The sequence below is a fragment of the Mesoplodon densirostris genome, chromosome 10 (assembly GCF_025265405.1).
Source record: "Mesoplodon densirostris isolate mMesDen1 chromosome 10, mMesDen1 primary haplotype, whole genome shotgun sequence".
NCBI classification, from domain to species: Eukaryota; Metazoa; Chordata; class Mammalia; order Artiodactyla; family Ziphiidae; genus Mesoplodon; species Mesoplodon densirostris.
This window is the reverse complement of record NC_082670.1, coordinates 108,465,668-108,483,838: the sequence shown is the minus strand read 5'-3', so window position 1 is coordinate 108,483,838 and position 18,171 is coordinate 108,465,668. Positions and strand designations below refer to the sequence as shown.

Genomic DNA, 18,171 nt, shown 5'->3' with positions numbered 1-18,171 from the left:
TTTCAGTTTTCTTAAATTTCCTGAGGCTGGATTTGTGACCCAAGATGTGATCTAGCCTGGAGAATATTCCATGCGCACTTGAGAAGAAAGTGTAACCTGCTGTTTTTGGATGGAATGTCCTATAAATATCAATTAAATCTATCTGGTCTATTGTGTCATTAAAGCTTCTGTTTCCTTATTTATTTTCATTTTCGATGATCTATCCCTTGGTGTAAGTGAGGTGTTAAAGTCCCCCACTATTATTGTGTTACTGTCGATTTCCTCTTTTATAGCTGTTAGCAGTTACCTTATGTACTGAGGTTCTCCAATGTTGGGTGCATATATATTGATAATTGTTATATCTTCTTCTTGGATTGATCCCTTGATCATTATGTAGTGTCCTTCCTTTTCTCTTGTAACATTCTTTATTTTAAAGTCTATTTTATCTGATATGAGTATAGCTACTCCAGCTTTCTTTTGATTTCCATTTGCATGGAATATCTTTTTCCATCCCCTCACTTTCAGTCTGTATGTGTCCCTAGGTCTGAAGTGGGTCTCTTGTAGACAGCATATATATGGGTCTTGTTTTTGTATCCATTCAGCAAGACTGTTTCTTTTGGTTGGAACATTTAATCCATTCACGTTTAAGGTAATTATCGATATGTATGTTCCTATGACCATTTTCTTAGTTGTTATGGGTTTGTTTTTGTAGGTCCTTTTCTTCTCTTGTGTTTCCCACTTAGAGAAGTTCCTTTAGCATTTGTTGTAGAGCTGGTTTGGTGGTGCTGAATTCTCTGAGTTTTTGCTTGTCTGTAAAGCTTTTGATTTCTCACTCGAATCTGAATGAGATCCTTGCCGGGTAGAGTAATCTTGGTTGTAGGTTCTTCCCTTTCATCACTTTAAGTATATCCTGCCACTCCCTTCTGGCTTGTTAGAGTTTCTGCTGAGAAATCAGTTATTAACCTTATGGGAGTTCCCTTGTATGTTATTTGTTGTTTTTCCCTTGCTGCTTTCAATAATTTTTCTTTGTCTTTATTTTTTGCCAATTTGATTACTATGTGTCTCGGCATGTTTCTCCTTGGGTTTCTCCTGTATGGGACTCGCTGCGCTTCCTGTACTTGGGTGACTGTTTCCTTTTCCATGTTAGGGAAGTTTTCAACTATAATCTCTTCAAATATTTTCTCTGGTCCTTTCTCTCTCTCTTTTCCTTCTGGGACCCCTATAATGCAAATGTTGTGTTTAATGTTGTCCCAGAGGTCTCTTAAGCTGTCTTCATTTCTTTTCATTCTTTTTTCTTTAGTCTGTTTTGCAGCAGTGAATTTCACCATTCTGTCTTCCAGGTCACTTATCCATTCTTCTGCCTCAGTTATTCTGCTATTGAGTCCTTCAAGTGTAGTTTTCATTTCAGTTATTGTATTGTTCATCTCTGTTTGTTTGTTCTTTAATGCTCCTAGGTCTTTGTTAAACATTTCTTGCATCTTCTTGATCTCTGCCTCCATTCTTTTTCTGATGTCCTGGATCATCTTCACTATCATGGTTCTGAATTCTTTTTCTGAAAGGTTGCCTATCTTCACTTCATTTCGTTGTTTTTTGGGGAGGGTTTATCTTGTTCCTTCATGTGGTACATATCCCTCTGCCTTTTCATCTTGTCTGTCTTTCTGTGAATGTGGTTTTTGTTCCACAGGCTGCAGGATTGTAGTTCTTCTTGCTTCTGCTCTGGTTTGCATTTTTAAAAGGTTTTTTTTACATTCCCTTTCTGATATTATTGGTGTAAAGGAATGCCACCAATTTCTGTATGTTAATCTTGTATCCTGCTACCTTGTTGAATTAATTTATCAGTTCTAGTAGTTTTTGTGTGGTGTCTTCACGGTTTTCTATATGTAGTATAATATCATCTATATATAATGACAGTTTTACCTCTTCCCTTCCAATTTGGATACCTTTTTTTTTCTCTCATCTGATTGCTGTGGTTAGGACTTTCAGTATTATGTTGAAGAGAAGTGGTGAGAGTGGGCATTCTTGTCTTGTTCCAGATTTTAGGGGAATACTTTCAACTTTTCACTATTGAGCATTATATTGGCTGTGGGTTTATCATAAATAGCTTTTACTATTTTGAGATATGTTCTCTCTATACCCACTGTGGTAAGAGTTTTTATCATGAATGGATGTTGAATTTTGTCAAATGCTTTTTCTGCATCTATTGAGATTATCATGTGGTTTTTGTCTTTTCTTTTGTTTATGTGGTGTTTGTGTCAAGTTATTTTTTTGTCTTTTCTTTTGTTGTTGTGGTGTATCAGATTGATTGATTTGTGTATACTGAACCATCCTTGTGAACTTGGGATGAATCTCTCTTGGTCATGGCGTATGATCTTTTTTACGTGTTGTTAGATTTGGTTTGCAAATATTTTGTTGAGAATTTTTGCATCTATATTCATCAAAGATATTCACCTGTAATTTTCTTTTTTTGGTGGTATCTTTGTCTGGTTTTGGTATCAGGGTGATTGTGGTTTCACAGAATGTCTTTGGGAGTGTTCCCTCCTCTTCAATGTTTTGGAAGAGTCTGAGAAGAATCTGTATAAGTTCTTCTTTGTATGCTTGGTAGAATTCGCCTGTGAAGCCATCTGATCCTGGACTTTTGTTTGTAGGAAGTTTTTTATTACAGGTTTGATTTCACTTCTAGTGATTCGTCTGTAGAAATTATCTATTCTTGATTAAATTTTGGTGGGCTGTGTGTTTCTAGACAATTCCATTTCTTCTAGGTTGTCAAATTTGTTGGCATATAATTGTTCATAGTATTCTCTCATGGTTTTTTTGTATTTCTATGGTATCAGTTGAGATTTTTCCTTTTTCATTTCTTATTTTGTTTATTTGGATTCTCTCTCTCCTTGGTGAGCCTGGCTAGAGGTTTGTCAATTTTGTCATTTTTGTTTACCCTTTCAAAGAACCAGCTTTTGGTTTTGTTGATTTTTTTTCTAGTTTTAAAAAATATCTCTATTTCTTCCCTGATCTTTATTATTTCCTTCCTTCTGCTGACTTTAGGTTTTGTTTGTTCTTCTTTGTCTAATTCTTTTAGGTGGTAGGTTAGGTTGTTCATTTGAGATTTTTCTTGTTTTTGATGAAGGCCTGTATTGCTATGAACTTTCCTCTAAGAACTGCTTTTGCTGTGTCCCATAGATTTTGTATGGTTGTGTTTTCATTGTCCAGGAAGGTGGTGGCTGTGGCTCTTGACCACTCCTGGCGCCTGGACAGGTGTGTCAGTGGCCCACGACCAGTCTTGTCCAGGAGGGAGTTGGTGGAGGCTCGCAACCACTCCTGGGTTCCGGGCAGGAGTTGGTGCAGTCCCTCAACCTCTCCTAGGGTCTGGGAGGGTTTTAGTGGGGGCTTGCGACCACTCCTGGCATCAGGGTTGGTGGCGGTGGAGGTCTGCAACTGCCCCTGGAGCCTGGGAAGGCAGTGCCTTGCCCTCTGGGAGCACACATACAGGGAAAAAAGGTTATAGTCTAGGTCCCACCTCTCCCCTCCTACACCACCCAAACAATGCTGACTGGCCTCCGAGGCGGCTCAGGCTTCCTCCGCTTATACCCCCAGCCGTGGTGGCACTGGATTCCTCCCCCTGCCCCCCAGTCTGTCTCTACATAGCCAACCCCAGTCCTCTCCCTGGTTCTGATCTCTGGAGCCCAAGTTCCAGAACCCAGCCCCTGCCAGCACTGGGGACATGCATGTCAGGCTGAGGAGTGCAGGTCTGCAGTACTGACCATCTGTGCAGTTCTCCCTCTGCTCTGGCTGCCACAAACTGACTGCTGCATTCTTCTCAGAGGCTCTGAAGCTCCCCTTCTGTCCTGGCAGATATCCCTGCTGGTAAGGGGGCTTCCCAGGGTGCATGAACCTTTCCTCTTTCACAGCCCCTTCCCAGGGGTGCAGGTCCCATCTGGATACCTTTCTCACTTTCTTTTTCTTTTTTCCTACCTGGTTACATGGAGATTTTCTTGCCCTTACAGCAGTCTGAAGTCTTCTGCCAGTGTTCAGTAGATATACTGTGAGAATCGTTCCACATGTAGATGTATTTTTGTTGTAGATGTGGGAGAGAGTGAGCTTTGTGTCCTACTAGTCTGCCATCTTGATCAGTCTCGTGTTTTCTTTTAGCAATTAGCATCCTTTCTTTTCAACTGAAAGAAGACCCTTTAACATTTTTATAAGGCCAGTTTGGTGGTGATGAACTCTGTTAGTTTTTCTTATCTGGAAAACTCTTTTATCTCTCCTTCAATTCTGAATGATAACTGCCAGGTAGAGTATTCTTTGTTGGAAGACTTTTTCTTTTGGCACTTTGAATATATAGTGTCATTCCCTTCTGGCCTACAAAGTGTCTGCTTAAAAATCTGCTGATAGTCTTATGGGAGTTACCTTGTGTGTAACAAGTTGTTTTCCTCTTGCTGCTTTTAAGCTTCTCTCCTTGTCTTTAACTTTTGACCTTTTAATTATAATGTGTCTTGGTGTGGGTCTCTGGGCTCATCTTATTTGGAATTCTGCCTTGATGTGAATTCTGTTTCTCTTTTGCCCTATGTGAAGGGGTCATTCAGCTAGTTTTTAGTTTTTGTTTTTATATTTTTTCCGCCCAGAGGAAATTGTTCCATATGTAGCTGTAGATTTGGTGTGTCCTTGGGAGGAGGACCTTCCTCCCAAGAAGATCTTCCCAAGGAAGATCTTCCTCCATCACCATCTTGAAATGGAACCTAGGTTGAGTTTTTGTTTTGTTTTGTTTTGCCTACATATATCTAATTGCTACAGCATCATTTGTTGAAAATATTATCTTCCTTTATGGAATTGCTATTGCATCTTTATAAAAAATCGGTTGGTCATAATTGTATGGATCTATTTCTGGGTTCTCAATTCTGTTCCATTGATCTCTGTGTCAGTCCCTTCACCAATACTACACAGTCTTGATTACCATAGCTATATAATCAAAGTCAGGCCACTTTATTATTCTTTTTCAAAGTTGTTTTTGTTGTTCTAGATCCTTTGCCTTTTCATATAAATTTTACAATCTGCTGTATGTATCTACAAAACATCTTTCTAGAATGTTGATAGAAATTATGCTAAACCTATATATCATTTGGAGAGAACTATTTGAGCCTTCCAATCCATGAATATGGTATGTTACTCCACTTATTTAGATTTTTAAAAATTTCTTTCATCAGCATATTCCGCATACAAGTCCTGTACATATTTGGTAGATTTATATCTAAGTATTTTATTTTTTGAGTGATTTTTAAATGGTTCTGTATTTTTTATTTCAGTTTCCAGCTGTGCATTGCTTGTATATAGAAATATAATTGATTTTTCTATGTTGATTCTACAGCCTTGCTAAACTCTCTTATTGATTTGAGGAGTTCTGTTTGATTGTTTGTTTTTGGTAGATTCCTTGGGATTTTCTACACTGACCAAGATGTCATCTGCAAATAGCAATAGTTTAATTCCTTCCTTTCCAGTCTGTATATCTTTATTTCCTTAGTGTGCTAGCTAAGACTTGAAGTCCTATTTTATGTAAGAGTTGTCACATCCTTGCTTTGTTTCTGGTCTTTGGTGGAAGGCAGTCTTTCCCCATTACGTGTAGGTTTTTTTGTAGATGTCCTTTATCAACTTGAGGAAGTTCCACTCTATTCCTTATTCGCTGAGAGTTTCCTAATTTGCTGGCTCACACAATTCACAAAAATCAATCCCAGACAGAGTAAAAACTTATTTGAAATAATTATGGACTCACAATAAGTTGCAGAAATCATAGAGAGGTTCCAGGTACCCAACACCCTGTCTCCCCCAGTGGTGACGTGTGACATATTGATGGATGCAGTAAACTAGACCACAGTTGTCTGTTCTTATTCAGATTTCACCAGAAAAATCTTGTTGTTGTTCATTTTATTTTTCAGATTCCACCCATAAGTGAAAATATACAGTATCTGTCTTTCTCTGTCTGACTTATTTTACTAAGTTTAATACCTTCCAAGGTCCATCCATGTTGTTGCAGATGGCAACATTTCATTCTCTCTTATGGCAGAGTAATATTCCACTGTATCTATATATTGCGTCTTCTTTATCCATTCATCTTCTGATGGGCACTTAGGTTGCTTACATATCTTGGCTGTTGTAAATTGGGGTGCATATATCTTTTCAAAGTATTGTTTTCATTTTCTTTTGATACACACCCAGGCGTGGAATTGATGGATCATATGGTAACTCTACTTTTCATTTGTTGAGGAACCTCCATACTCTTTTCCACAGTGGCTGCACCAGCTTACATTCCCACCAAGAGAGCAGGAGGGCTCCCTGTTCTCCACACCCTCACCAACACTTTATTTCTTGTCTTTTTGAATGATAGCCATTCTGTGAGGTGATACCTCTTTGTGGTTTTGATTTACATTTCCCTAATAATTAGTAATATTGAACATCTTTCCATGTACCGGTTTGCCATCTGTATGTCTTCTTTGGAAAAATGCCTATTCAGGTCTTCTGCCCATTTATTAATTGGGTTGTTTGTTTTTTTAACACTGAGTTGTATGAGTTCTTTATATATTTTAGATATTAACCCCATATCAGACATAGCATTTGCCAATGTCCTCTCATTCAGTAGGTTGCCTTTACATTCTGTTGATGGTTTCCTTTGCTGTGCCAAAGCTTTTAAGTTTGATTAGGTCCCATTTGATTAGTTTTGCTTTGGTTTCCCTTGCCTGAGGAGTCAGCTCCAAAAACTTATTGCTCAGACCGATGTCCAAGAACGTATTGCCTACGTTTTCTTCTAAGAGTTTCACAGTTTCAGGTCTTATATTTAGGTCTGTAATCCCTTTTGAGTTTATTTTATACATGGTATGAGAAAATGTTCTAATTTCATTCTTGGACACGTAGCTGTCTAGTTTTCCCAGCACCACTTATGGAAGAGACTGTCTTTTCCCCGTTGTATGTTCTCACCTTTCTTGTAGAAGAAAAATCTATTTTTAAGAAGCTGAATTGTGGGGCTTCCCTGGTGGCGCAGTGGTTGAGAGTCCACCTGCCGATGCAGGGGACACGGGTTCGTGCCCCGGTCCGGGAGGATCCCACGTGCCACGGAGCGGCTGGGCCCATGAGCCATGGCCGCTGAGCCTGCGCGTCCGGAGCCTGTGCTCTGCAATGGGAGAGGTCACAAACAGTGAGAGGCCCACATACTGCAAAAAAAAAAGGCTGAATTGTAAAGCTTTTAGATAATACTATTGGAGGACATATTCATGACCTCAGAATAAAGAAAGACTTCTTGAATAAGACAGAAGTAGAAAAAATAAAGGAAAAAAAGACAGCTTTGGCTATATTAAAGTTAGTAACTTCTGTTCACCCAAAGACCATAAAAATTGCAAAAAGAAAAGCCACAAACTGAGAAAAAAGTATTTGCAATGTATGGAGCTAGTATTCTGAGAATACAGAAACACCTGTGAACGAGTTAGAAAACAGTAAAAACATCCCAGTGGAAGAATGGGCAGAAGACTTGAACAGGGACCCCCCCCCCGCCAAAGGGGAACCACCCTCACCCCAACACACAGACTCAGGGTGGGATGCGCAGGCTCCGTGCAGATTCACCGGGTTCAGGAAGGTGGAGGAACCTGAGCCCAACACAGCGGGTGGCACAGAGCTGGGTGGGGGGAGGATGCAGAGTCGGTGGGAGGGGCGGGTTGGTAGAGGAGGGGGAGGAGACAGAAATGGGGCGGGGGCAGCGGGACACAAGCAAGCCCAGGCCAGTGGCAGCGTTTTCACCACCAGCGTCCCTGGGAAAGCACCGAGCTCCGTGGCAGGCAGAGCGGCAGCGGCGTGGGGCCCCTCTTCTCTCTTGCAGGGTCCCGCGGGCGGAGCCCGGCTCCTACAAGGCGCTCTACAACTCACAGCTGCGCTTCCGCCGCCGCCTCTACGCCGACCTGGAGAGCACCCCGTACCACGTGCGCCTGTCCAGGCCGCTGGCGCAGCTGGTGAAGCACGCGGCGCTCTATGTGCGCAACACGGTGCCGCGGCAGGTCTTTCAGGCGCTGAGCAGGTGCGGCCCGGCCCGTGCCCCGCCGTCTCGCACGCTCTGCTGGGGTTGGGGGGGTGCTTCGGAAGTGTGCTGCAGACAGAGGGCAGCCTAAGCTGAACCCCAGCTGTGCCTGCTGAATGTGTTTTTAAAAAGGAGGGGTTGGGGTGGGAGAGAGGGGGGCTGACTACTCAGCCCTCGAGCTGTGCTGACATGAGGCTCTGTGCCTTGTACCCTCTGCCTGGGTGGGAAGGAGCTCTGGGGTCCACACCCCCGACGGCCAGCCTGTCGAGGCCACTCCCTGGTGGGGCGTGGGTTGGTGCGAGGTAGGGAATAAGGCCATCGGAACTGAAAAATAATCAGAGAAGAAAGTGAGGAGCCTTTAACTGAGGGGGGCGCTGAGAGGGGAGAGGGAAGGGGACATCTCCCCCCGCCCCAACCCCGTGGGCTCAGCACGTGGCATCTAAGCTTCTCGTGCACGAGCTGGGTGACCCGGGACCAGCTCATCAACCTCTCTGTGTTTTTGTTTCCTCTCATAAAATGGGGACCGTCTGACCTGTCATGCCAGGCGGGCAGGCTGAGTGGGGCTCTTGTGTGTTCCAGGATCTACTGCATCTGCTGTTACAGCTCCAGGCTCAGGGAGGTGATCACCGGGGACCTGCTGCCCTCCTCCTCCATGATCAAGGAGCTGAGCCAGGAGTTTGGGTTGCCCATTTCCCAGGAGGATCTTACAGAGGGAAAACTGCTGGCTGTGTCCCCTCCTCCTGCCCCCGATCTGGAGGACTTCCAGAGCCGGAATGCCACCCTCACTTCTGAGATCCAGGCCCACCAGCAGAAGTACCTGCAGTGGCGGAAAACCATGATCCTGAAGAACAGAGACCAGAAGTACAGCCTGATCCAGGTAGGCGCTCCCACCCCCAGGCATCCCAGGCCTGCTGCAGCCTGTGTCTATTTTCCTGGGAAGGGATTCCAGGCGGGATGGGCAGGAAGTGCTGCTTGCAGGGCACAACTGTGCCAGGAGCTTTGCCTCCCAACCCTGGAGTATCTTGTCCTTCCTGAAAGGTGAAGAGGAACTCTCTTATGTGTAATTCCTTTCCCTTGGCCCTGGAGTTCATCTTAGAGAAAGAACTGTGTGTGTGTGTGTTAACATTTTGCTTAAGCTGCTGAGGGCATGGATGTTATATGATGTCCAAGCAACACAGGAGACAAACTAACGTCTGTGAGAAAATGTGAGTAGAGAGGAAGAGAACAGGAGACTGAGAAGCTGGTGAGGTGATGGAAGGTCAGGTGCGTGTGGCCTGAATGGCCAAGGGCCTCCCTCAGCCCATACCAACCAAAAAGGCTTAAAAATGCCAACATCTGAGGTGTGCCTTGAACTCGTAGTCTGTATGAGTGAAGCCCACCCGTGGGCTGTGTGGGTGGAGCCACTGCCTGGCCCTCCCACCCCAATCTCTAGTAAAAGTCATCTTAGAAGTCTCTAAGTTTTATATATGTGCCTTCTTTATGAAAATCAACAAGGAGGTGGTGGTTTTTTTCCGTCAGTGTTCAAGTTTTTAGCTTTCTCAAAAGAACCGGTTCTTTGATTTATCAGTCAATCTACTTTTTCTGTTTTCCTAATTCATTAACTTCAACTTTTACTTTTAAAATTTTATTTTATTTTATTTTATTTATTTATTTATTTATTTATTTATTTATTTATTTATTTATTTATTTAGGCTGTGTTGGGTCTTTGTTGCTGTGTGGGCTTTCTCTAGTTGTGGCGAGTGGGGGCTACTCTTCATTGTGGTGCGCGGGCTTCTCATTGTGGTGGCTTCTCTTGTTGCAGAGCACGGGCTCTACGCGCGCGGGCTTCAGTAGTTGTGGCGTGTGGCCTCAGTAGTTGTAGCTCACGGGCTCTAGAGCGCAGGCTCAGTAGTTGTGGCTCGTGGGCTCTAGAGCACAGGCTCAGTAGTTGTGGTGCACGGGCTCAGTTGCTCCGTGGCATGTGGGATCTTCTGGGACCAGGGCTCGAACCCATGTCCCTGCGTTGGCAGGTGGATTCTAAGCTACTGCGCCACCAGAGAAGCCCAGAAATAGATTTTTTTTCAATCTTTTTGGAAATATAAATTTATTTATTTATTTATTTATGGCTGCGTTGGGTCTTCGTTGCTGCACGTGGGCTTTCTCTAGTTGCAGTGAGCGGGCACTGCTCTTTGTTTTGGTGCGTGGGCTTCTCATTGCGGTGGCCTGTCTTGTTGTGGAGCACAGGCTCTAGGCATGTGGGCTCAGTAGTTGTGGCTCTCAGGCTGTAGAGCTCAGGCCCAGTAGTTGTGGCACACGGGCTTAGTTGCTCTGTGGCACGTGGGATCTTCCTGGACCAGGGCTTGAGCCTGTGTCCCCTGCATTGGCAGGTGGATTCTTAACCACTGTGCTACCAGGGAAGCCCCAGAAGTAGAATTTTTGGGTCATTTAGTAAGTTTATGTTTAACATTTTAAGAAACTGTCAAGCAGTTTTTCACCGTAGTTCCACCATTTTATGTCACCAAAAGCAGTGCACGAGGGTTCCAGTTTCTCCACATCCTCACAAACGCTTGTTGCTGTCAGTGTTTTGTTTTGTTTTTTTCACGGTACATGGGCCTCTCACTGTTGTGGCCTCTCCCCTTGCAGAGCACAGGCTCTGGACGCGCAGGCTTAGCGGCCATGGCTCACGGGCCCAGCCGCTCCACAGCATGTGGGATCTTCCCGGACCGGGGCACGAACCCGTGTCCCCTGCATCGGCAGGCAGACTCTCAACCACTGTGCCACCAGGGAAGCCCGCTGTCAGTGTTTTTGATTATAGCCATTCTAATGTGTGTGTGTGTAGTGGTACCTTAGTGTGGTTTTACTTGGATTTTATAATCACTAGTGGTGTTGGATATCTTTTACTGTACTTATTAGCAATTTATATATCTTCTTTGATGGAATATCTATTCATATCTTTAACCCATTTTAAAATCAGATTGTCTTCTTATTGTCAAGGTGTAAGAGTTCTTTGCATGTTACAGATACAGTTGCTTATTCAGAAATGTGATTTGTAAATATTTCCTCTGTATCTGTGGCTTATCTTTTTATTTTTTAATCATGCAAGGAAAAACTCCAATTTATCAATTTTTGTCTTTTCAGTCATGCTTTTGGTGTCATAGCTAAGAGCTCAGCCTAGCCCAAAGTCACACAAAGATTTTTTTCCCTATGCGTTATTCTGGGAGATACATATTTTTAGCATACATTTAGGCCTGTGAACTATTTTTGACCAAGTTTTTTGTGTCTTTATTATGTAACGTAGGGGTCTAAATTCATCATTCTACATATGGATATCCAATTGTTCTAGCACCATTTTCTCAAAAAGTCTAACTCTTCCCCCACTGAATTGCCTTGGCACCTTTGTCAAGAATCAATTGACTATAAGTGTTTTCTGTGTTCTGTTATGTTCCATCAACTTACATGCCTGTCCTTACACCAGCCCCACATTGTTTTGATGACTGTAGTGTTATAGTCAGTTTTGAAATTGGATTGTGTAAGTCCTTTAAGTTCTTTTTCAAAACCGTTAGACTATTTTGGGTCCTTCGCATTTCCCAGTAAATTTTAAGATCAGTTTCCCAGTTTCTACAAGAAAGCCTGTGGGAGTTTTCATGAAAGTTGTTATTGAATCTATAGATCAACTTGGGGAGAATTGCCATCTTAACAGTTTTGAAGCTGCTAATTCATAAACATGAACTGTCTCTGTTTTTTATTAAGTCTTCTTAAATTTCCCTCAGTAATTTCTGTTGTTGTCACTGTACACGTCTTACACTTTGTGAAATTAATGGTATTATGAATGGAATCATTTAATGTTTGTATAGTTTATTGCCAGGATGTAGAAATACAATTGATTTTCATACATGGATTTTGTATACCGCGCCCTTTTGAAATTGGATCACGTCATCCATGGGTAAAGATCACTTTCCTTCTTCCTTTCCAATATGGATTCTTCCCTTCCTTCCTTCCTTCCTTCCTTTCCTTCCTGTATTAGTCAGCTCAGGCTTCCACACAAAATTACCCCAGGTTGGCGGCTTAAACATCAGAAATTAATTTCCTCACAGTTCTGGAGGCTGGGAAGTGCAAGATTGTGGTGCTGGCAAAGTAGGTCTCATCCTGAGGCCTCTTCTCTTGGCTTGTGGGTGGCTGCCATCTCACTGTGTGCCCATATGACCTCTTCTTTGTGAGCAGGGGCAGGAAGGTGAGCCAGCTCTGTGGGACCTCTTCTTATAAGGACGCAAACCCTCTTGGATAAGCCCCACCCTTATGACCTCATTTAACCTTCATCTCGTCCTTTCTCCAGATGCAGCCACAGTGGGTAGGGATTCAAAGTACGGATTTGGGGGGACACAGACACTCAGTGCATAAGCCTCCCACCCTGCCCTCCCCTCCTCCACACTGCCTGCAACCTCCCGTACAGAGCACACTGTCGTATGTTGGGTTGTGGAAGAGACGTGCTCGCCTTGTTTCTGATCTTGAGGGGATGCACTCAGTCTTTAACCATGAGGTTGGATATTCACTGCGGGTTTGGGGGAGATGCAATTTATCAGGTTGAGGAAGTTCTCTTGTAGTATTAGTTTGTTGAGAGTTTTTATCATGAATAAATGCTGGATTTTGTCAGTTGCTTTTTTTCTGCATATACTGAGGTGTGGTTCTTATGTGTTATTAGTATGATATATTACATTACTTGATGTTTAGATTTTAAAACAGCCTTGCATTCTTGGGATAAATCCCACTTGGTCATGGTGTTTAATCTTTTCTCTATACGTTGCTGGATTTGGTTTGCTGATACTTTTTATATTTCTCATGATATCTTTGCCTGTAGTGTCAGGGTGATATTTATTGGCCCTGTAGAATGAGTTGGGAAGTGTTTCTTTCTCTTTTATTTTCTGGAAATTTGTGAAAGGCTGTTCTTCATTCTTTCAATGGTTGGTAGAACTAACCAGTGAAGCCACCTAAGCCTGAGCTTTTCTTTCTTTTTTCTTTTTTTAAGTTAATTAATTAATTAATTAAATTTTGTCTTTGTTGGGTGTTTGTTGCTGCGCGCGGGCTTTCTCTAGTTGTGGCGAACGGGGGCCACTCTTTGTTGTGGTGTGTGGGCTTCTCAGTGCGGTGGCTTCTCTTGTTGTAGAGCATGGACTCTAGGCATGCGGGCTTCAATAGTTGTGGCTCATGGGCTCTAGAGCGCAGGCTCGGTAGTTGTGACGCACGGGCTTAGGTGCTCCGCAGCATGTGGGATCTTCCCAGACCCGGGATCGAACCCGTGTCCCCTGCATTGGCAGGCAGATTCTTAACCACTGTGCCACCAGGGAAGCCCCTAAGCCTGAGCTTTTCTTGGTGGGGAATTTTAAAATGACTGTTTTGTCTCTATTCTTGTTATTTAGTCTATTCAGATATCTATTTCTTCTTAAGACAGGTTTGGTAATTTCTATCTCTCTAGGAAATTTTCCATTTCATCCAAGTTATCTAGTTTGTTGGCATATATTTATTCATAGTATACTCTTAGAATCCTTTATAACCTTTAAATTTCTGTAAAATCAGTAGAATATCTCCTCTTTGATTCCTGATTTTACTAATTTGTGTCTTTTTCTTGGTCAATCTAGCTAAAGGTTTGTCAATATTGGTTTTTTCAGAGAACCAGTGTTGGAATTCATTTGTTTTCTCTGTGTTCTATTTCATTTATTTCCACTCTAAACTGTGTTATAACTTTCTTCATTTTGCTGGTACTTTGGATTTAATTGGTACCTTTAGCTCTTGAGAAAAGTTAGGGTTTTAAATTTGAGATCTTCTTTCTTATATGTATTTCAGCTACAGATTTCCCCCTGAACAGTACGTTAGCTGTATCCCATAAGTTTAATACGTTGTAGTTTAATTTTCAGAAAATATTTTATAATTTCCATTGTGGTTTTTAGAATTGTGTTGCTTAATATCCAAATACTTGGAGATTTATCAAATGTCTTACTATTGGTAATTTTTAATTAAATTTTGTTGTGACTGGAGAATGTACTTTGTATGATTTCTATGCTATGAACATACTGCAGTTTGTCTTATAGCCTCACATATGCCCCATCCTCAGGCTTGAAAGGAAAGCAGGTTCTTCTGATGGTGGGAGCAGTGTCATATAAATGGCAAGTCAGGTCAGTTAATTGTTGTTCAGATCGCCTACATTGCTGTTGATTTTCTTTCTAGTTTTATTATTACTGATAGAGGTATTGGCATCACTGTCAATGGTTGATTTACTATTTCTCCTTTCAAATCTGTCACTTTTTGCTGATCATATTTTGGTACATTTGTGTTTATAGTTGTTACATCTTCCTGATGAATTGACCGTATAATCATGGTGAAATACCCCTTTGTTTCTAGTACGTTTCTTGTCATAACGACCAATCTGTCTTAAATTACTGTACCCCCTTCTGCTGTCTTCTGTATTTTTCCCCCATCCTTTTACTTTGAAACTCTTTGTGCCTTTGAATCTAAAGTGTGTCTTCTATGGGCAGCACATAGTTGGATCCTGTCTTTTATTTTTAAAACTAGTCTGACAGTCTCTGCCTGTTGATTGTCTGTTTATGTGTATTATAATTACTGATATGGTAGGAATTATGTCTTCTGGGTTTTTTCCTATATATTTCACATTGATTTTGTTCTGCTGCTCCTTTACTGCCTCCTTTTGCATTGAACAGATTTTTTTTTGTGGTACGTGGGCCTCTCACTGTTGTGGCCTCTCCCATTGCGGAGCACAGGCTCCGGATGCGCAGGCTCAGTGGCCATGGCTCACGGGCTCAGCCGCTCCGCGGCATGTGGGATCTTCCCGAACCGGGGCATGAACCCATGTCCCCTGCATCGGCAGGCGGACTCTCAACCACTGCGCCACCAGGGAAGCCCTGAACAGATATTTTTAGTGTACAATTTTAACACCTTTGATTTTGACCTTTAAAAAAGTTACTTCTGAGTGGTTTCTCTAAGTATTTTTCTTTAGTATGCATCTTTTAAAAATTTTTTATTTTTTATTTATTTATTTTTGGCTGCATTGGGTCTGTTGCTGTGCGTGGGCTTTCTCTAGTTGCGGCGAGTGGGGGCTACTCTTCGTTGTGGTGCATGGGCTTCTCACTGAGGTGGCTTCTCTTGTTAGGGAGCATGGGCTCTAGGTGCTCGGGCTTCAGTAGTTGTGGCATGTGGGCTCAGCAGTTGTGGCACTCAGACTCTGTAGTTGTGGCTTGCGGGCTCTCGAGTGCAGGCTCAGTAGTTGTGGCGCATGGGCTTAGTTGCTCTGTGGCATGTGGGATCTTTCTGGACCAGGGCTCAAACCTGTGTCCCCTGCATTGGCAGGTGGATTCTTAACCACTGCGCCACCAGGGAAGCCCTGCTTTGGGTCTTCGTTGCTGCACGTGGGCTTTCTCTAGTTGCGGCGAGCGGGGGCTACTCTTTGTTGCGGTGTGCGGGCTTCTCATTCAGTGGCTTCTTTTGTTGCAGAGCACGGGTTCTAGGTGCACAGGCTTCAGTAGTTGTGACACGTGGGCTCAGTAGTTGTGACTCACAGGCTCAGTAGTTGTGGCGCACGGGCTTAGTTGCTCTGTGGCATGTGGGATCTTCCCAGACCACGGCTCAAATCCGTGTCCCCTGCGTTGGCAGGTGGATTCTTTACCACCATGCCACCAGGGAAGTCCCTTTAGTATGCATCTTAATTTACCAATCTACTTCAGATGATTACTAATTTAATTTGGGTAAAATGTAGAAACTATTCTACAATATAGTTCTATTTCCTCCCCTCCTTTGTGCTATTATTGTTATATTAAATTTGTATATGCAGTAACCCCCCAAATACAGTGCTATAATTATTTTATGCAATCATGTCTTTTAAGTTGAAAGTTGAGAAAGGAAAATTTTATTTATATAATCTTTTATATTTACCCACATATTTTTTCCAGTGATGTTTCTTTCTGTAGATTCTAGTTACCATCTGGCGTTACTTTTTCTTTCAGCCTTAAAGCACCTGCTTTAGTATATCTGATAAGGTAGCTCACTACCAACAAATCCTGTGTTTAAATCAGAGAATATCTTTCTTTCACCTTCGTTTTTTTTTTTTTGCGGTACGCGGGCCTCTCACTGTTGTGGCCTCTCCTGTTGTGGAGCACAGGCTCCGGACGCACAGGCTCAGTGCCCATGGCTCACGGGCCTAGCCGCTCCACGGCATGTGGGATCTTCCCTGACTGGGGCACGAACCTGTGTCCCCTGCATCGGCAGGCGGACTCTTAACCACTGCGCCACCAGGGAAGCCCTCACCTTCATTTTTAAAGGATAGTTTTTGCTAAATATAGAATTCTTGGTTCACACTATTTTTTTCTTTCAGCACTTAGAAAATGTCATTGTGTTGTGGTCTCTGTTGTTTCTGATAAGTATTTAGCCATTAATCACATCGTTGTTCCCCTGTACATGATGGGTTTTTTTTTCTTGCTGTTTCTAGGATTTTCTTGTTCTTTTTCTTTCAACTGTTTGATATGTCCAGTTGTGGCTCTCTTTATATTTATCCTACTTGGGACTCACTGAGTTTCCTACATTGGTAGATTAACGTTTTGGGTCATTAGCTCTTCAAAAAATTTTTTCTATTCCTCCTCCCTTCCCCCACTTCCCCAGACTCCTATTATGTGTATGTTGGTTCACTAGACAATGTCCTGAAGGTCTTGAAGATCTGTTAATTTTTTAAAAATATTTTTGTTTTTGTTTTTCAGATTGCATAATCTCTGGTTTTTGTTGTCCCCATTTTCAAATTTAGACTCTTTGTCAGCTCACATCAGCCACTGAGTCCCTCTAGTGAATTTTCAGTTTCAGTTCCTGTATGTTCTAACTCCAGAGTTTTCAGTTAGCTCTTTTGAAAAATGATTCATCTTTATTAATATTGTCTATTTCTTTATTCAGTGTTGTATACTTTCCTTGAACTTTCAGAATAATTTTTAAGTTTTTTTTCATAATAGCTGCTTTGAAATCTTTGTCTACTAAGTCAACCGCTGGACCCACTCTATTGACTGCTTTCCTCAATAAGTTTTACACATTCCTATTTCTTTGCATGCCTTCTAATTTTTCATCAAAAGCTGGACATCTAAAATACATGGCAACACCTTCGGATTCTGACTTCCTTCGCCGGGGTGGGGGAGAGGGGTTGTTGTTTGCTGAGTAACTTGCCTGCACTTCATCTGTGGAATCTGTCTCCACAGGGGGTGTGGCCATCGATATCTCTGCCGTTTTTTCCATTGCTTTTATTTTTAAGCCTGGTTTCCCTTGGGTCAACTCTGTGTCTGCATCACTTAGTGATGCGCCAACCACTGGTCAGAACTTGTGCTGAACCACCTGGAGTCAGGAAGGTGCCAGCCTTTCCCAGGGGATCTGGGGGTGCGTCCAGACTGCCAGCTCTGGCTTCCCACTGGGCTCTCTCACGTCTCCTCTGCACGCGCAGGCAGCCTGTCAGCGAGGGATGTGTCAGGAGCTTACCAAGTTCCTTGAGGCCATTTCCTGTATCTTCCTGTTCACTTCTGATGAATCTGCTGGTCTGTCACTTGAGTCATGTAGGATCACGACCTCAGCCCCACAGAGCATCCAGCCTTCCCTGTTTGCTGCTGAAATGGCTGTTGTCCCTTACAGTGACCACACATATGGGGTTCTTCCAGCTCCAGTCTGACTCAAGTGAGCCTGAAATAGAGTGAGCAGTGCAGCTGCTGATTTTCACAGCTTGCCTGCGGTAGAAGGATGACTTCTCTGACCATGCTGAGAGGTCAGGAGTGATGCTGACGCCTACTCTTCTTACCTGAGGCTCAGTAGTTTTATGAGTAAATGCTTCTCACCTTGTTGTATGCCTCTGGACAGTTTCCAGTGGTAGCTTTTGACAGTTTTTCCCAGTTTTATTCTTGCTCTTTGAGGAAAGGACCAAGCTCCCTGCTTCACCATATTAAAAGTCCTACCATCCTCCTGCCCAACTACAAGCTTTACTTATTTTTGTGTTTCCTACTATTTTTGGAGTCTGTGTCTGCTTTACCCTTTGTTTTGCTATTTTTTTGACAGTAAGCTTTCAGAGTGCTTGCAGATCCAAGGTCTTCACTCTGTCTTTGCACTTGAAAAGTGGCTGGGCTGTTTTCAGGATCATAGAATCA

The 18,171-nt window shown here is 42.8% G+C and overlaps 1 protein-coding gene across 1 annotated transcript in view; it reads left to right on the top strand.

Moving 5' to 3' along the window:
- The window catches only part of CFAP92 (cilia and flagella associated protein 92 (putative)), a 278,953-nt gene that overhangs the window by 40,714 nt on the left and 220,068 nt on the right, over positions 1–18,171 (top strand). The window contains exons 10-11 of the mRNA XM_060111509.1: positions 7,829–8,023; positions 8,603–8,900. Coding sequence (XP_059967492.1) covers positions 7,829–8,023; positions 8,603–8,900 — 493 coding nt within the window. The remainder of the gene's footprint in view (positions 1–7,828; positions 8,024–8,602; positions 8,901–18,171) is intronic.